The following is a 3,823-nucleotide window of genomic DNA, read 5'->3' on the forward strand; positions in this document are numbered from 1 at the left end:
ACACACACACACACACACACACACACACACACACACACACACACACACACACACACACACACACACATATATATATATATTCCTTGATGCACTAGCAGTTATATATCGTCTTTCAGTCTTTTACACGTTACATTACCATATATTTTGTCTATCTCTTCAATTTTTAGCTATTGTCCTTTTTACACTAAAAAACAAAAAAAAATTACTGTATTCCCATCAACTGCCAGATATCATTGTTTATTTGTTTACACATTTTCTTCGTTTCTTGTTGTTTTTGTTTCTTTTTAGTCTACGTCGGCATCATTTATTTATAATTTTATCTGTTAAAGTCTGTTTAAGTCCTTAGATATTATTAAATCATTATTTTATTTTATCTGCTTTGTTTATCTTTGTTTTTCAAATTTTTCTCCTTTTGTTCTTTTCGGTATTTTTTTCTTCGGCCATTTGCAATATTTAACGTCTGCTCAAGTTTTTATGTGATATTTAACCATTCATTCTGTTTATTTCACTTTTTCTTCCATTTTTCTTTTGTTTATAATTAAACTCCACGCATTATATTCTCGGTCACTTTTTTATTTGTTTCTCCATTTTTGTTCTTGTCCTTTATTCCTCATCTTTCTTTCATTTTATTGTAAAATTTATATCTGCAGTTTTTATCGTCTGCTGGAGTCCCTACATGATATTCGATCTGCTTCAAGTTTACGGATATTTTCAGCCCACTCAACGAACTATCGCCATTTCAACATTCTTCAACAGTCTAGCACCTTTAAATAGTGCTGCCAATCCGATCATTTACGGTATATTTAGCACACGAATCTGCCAGAATCTCAGGTACGCCTGTCAAACCACTAATCTTTTGCTGATTTCAATCATTGGACTACTGCTATCGCGTGGCGCCGCCTAAATGAATTTTTTTGGTTTACAGTACATACATGCATGCAAACATACATACATATACGCATATGCACACGCATACATACATACATACATTCAGTCATTCATACATATAGTCATACATAAATACACACAGACATGCACACATATATAATTTCTACGAGTCCACAATCTGTTTTCTTCCTTTCTCTCTATCCCTCTATATTTTCCGTTTCTCCTCCTCCTTCTTTGCTGTCCTCTTTCTCCCACTCCCTACTATCTTTCGTTCCTTCTCCCTTCTCCTCACTCCCTTTGTTTCTTTCCCTCATCCTCTCTCTTGTCTCCCTTCCTCTCTGCCTGTTGCTCACACGTGACTACAGGCTACTTCTCTCGTCCCTGTCTTCTCTGGACAAGATGTCCACCGCCTCACGACATTTTTTCTCTTCTACTTTCTTCTCATCTATTTATTCTATTTCCTTTAAAAATTTCTCCCAGGCGTTACCCCTTACAATTCATCTTGGCCTAACGGACCTTAATGTTTGCCTTCGTCGATTGTTTAATTTATACGTCAACTCTGTTGTTGTTTGTTCGATCGAAGCCCTAACTTGCCATGATTTTATATTTTTAAAATTTCTGGATGCTGCTGTCTTATGAAGTTTTCCTATCTTGTCGCTAAAAGCACGAAACAGGAAGTAGTAAAACAGTCGACAACTGAGGCGGAGTTAGACATCTTTTGGTACTTCTTATCTCTGCGTGTTTACGTATGTTTCACTCGTTGGTGATGTACTGTATTTAATGTGTATTTTTTATTTATACATACATATATAAATACATACACACACACACATGCATACATACATACATATATACATACATACAAATAGTCGCAGTATTTTGGACGATTAAAGTTTGCAAGACCTTCTTAAGATTCAAAGGATGATGGTTAAAACAAGATTCTTTCCTTCATAGCCTTGCTATCAAATAGCAAAAGTAAAAGAGAGCACACACACTCAAATATACATGCATTTAATCTATCTATCTGACTGTCTGTCTGTTTGTTAGGGTGAGTGTGTATCTATGTATGTACGTATGTATGTATGTATGTATGTATATGTGCGTATATATATATATATATATATATATATATATATATATATATATATATACACGCGCACACATATACAATTTTATTTTTTATTTAGTGCATGCGCATTTTTGATTTTGACGACTACACAGCATAGTAGGGTCAGTTGGGCACCGTCAGTGAGAAAAGCAGCACCATGACGTGATTTTCACTCTGCCACAAATTTAGAAACGATATGCTGTACTGCTTGGCATTCACGCCAGAAGCTCCAATACGGAAATTTCAGAGTGTTTGGGAGTCAATCTGAGGACATGTACCGAAAGTGATAAAAATCAAACATCCAGTCAATATCATGGTGTTTGGAGTGATCACTAGTGATGGCGACGTTATGCCTCCATTCATCTTACCACATGACCTCAGATTCAACATGGAGGCCTACATCAAGTGCCTGGAGGAGGTAGTGCTGCCCTGGGTCAAGAGGGTGGCTGCTGGAAGACCCTATGTCTGGCAACAGGACTCTGCACCCTGCCACACAAGCAGGAGAACCCAGTCATGGCTGTCAGACAATTTCTGCCACCACCTCACCCCTAACATCTGGCTGCCTAACTCCCCAGACTGCAACCCCCTTGACTATTATGTTTGGGGCGCAGTTGAGCTAGAGACCAACAAAACTTCTTGTAACACCAAAGATGAACTGAAGGCAAGGGTTATGGCGGCATTCACCAACTTAAACAGGGAGACCATCCAGAGGAGTTGCAGGAGATTCCGAAGTCGTGTGTTTGTGTGTGTATGCATGCATGCATGGACGTATAACCATTTAATCTATCATTTTCAAACTTTGAGTTGCGTATTCTAATTGTCCAGCCATAGCTTCTTTGAAAAAAATCACCCCTACAGTATATATATATATGTATATATATACACTCTGTGAGATAAAAAAGAAAGGGAGAAGAAGAGAGAGAGATTAAAAGCAGTAAATTGTTATCCAATATAACCCGGGTAGTAAACTAATGTAGAGTTCCGAGATGGAGATTGAAGCTGGAGTTACGAGGTCGAATCCAGAAGCAAGAATCGATAATATGATGAAAAGGCAATAAACATCGTCTCCATTTTCCTCCCTCCTCCATCTCAACGTTTTGTTCCCCCTCTTAAGATTTCTTCTTTCTTTTTCCTGCAATAATTCCATCTCTCCACCTCTCTCTCTCTCTCTCTCTCTCCACCTTTGACCTGAATCTCACCCTCCCTTCCTTACTCTTTACTCCTCCTCTTCCATCCCTCCTCCCGCCCCGTTTCACTTCCATTCTTCCATTTCCTTACCTTCTCTTCCTTTCTTCAAATCTCGTCTCTATTTTCCACCTCTTCCATCTCTCCCTCTTCCTTTCCTTATCCTCATACTTTCCCTCCCCTTCCTCCCACTTCAAACTTCGCCCCTCTTTCCCTTCTATTCCACTTTCTCCTCCCCTTCTTTCTATTCCTTCGAGCTCTACATCACTCATATCCAGTCTTTATTATTCTTCCAGCTCCACTCCTTCTCGCACTCTTCCTCCTCCTCCTCGCACTCCTCCTTCTCGCACTCCTCTTCCTTCTCGCATTCCTCCTCGTACTCCTCCTTCTCACACACCTCGCACTTCTCTCCCTTCTCGCACCCCTCCTCCTTCTTGCACTCCTCCTTCTCTCTCGCATTCCTCCTCCTGGCTCTCATCCTCCTTCTCGCACTCATCCTCCTCGCCCTCCTGTTCTTTTCGCACCCCTTTTCTTTCTCGCACTCCTCCCCCTTCTCGTACTGCTCCTCCTTCTCACACTCGACCTCCTCCTCACACTGCTACTGCTCCTCCCCTCCTCTCTCTTTCCCTCTACCCCCCCCCC

General features: G+C 40.2%; 1 protein-coding gene across 1 annotated transcript in view; it reads left to right on the top strand.

Moving 5' to 3' along the window:
* Positions 1 to 3,823, top strand: part of LOC106875206 (cardioacceleratory peptide receptor) — a 26,857-nt gene that overhangs the window by 22,160 nt on the left and 874 nt on the right. Inside the window, exon 7 of the mRNA XM_014923251.2 lies at positions 651 to 831. Within this exon, the coding sequence (XP_014778737.1) occupies positions 651 to 831 (181 nt within the window). The remainder of the gene's footprint in view (positions 1 to 650; positions 832 to 3,823) is intronic.

Source organism: Octopus bimaculoides, chromosome 27 (genome assembly GCF_001194135.2).
Source record: "Octopus bimaculoides isolate UCB-OBI-ISO-001 chromosome 27, ASM119413v2, whole genome shotgun sequence".
Lineage (NCBI taxonomy): Eukaryota > Metazoa > Mollusca > Cephalopoda > Octopoda > Octopodidae > Octopus > Octopus bimaculoides.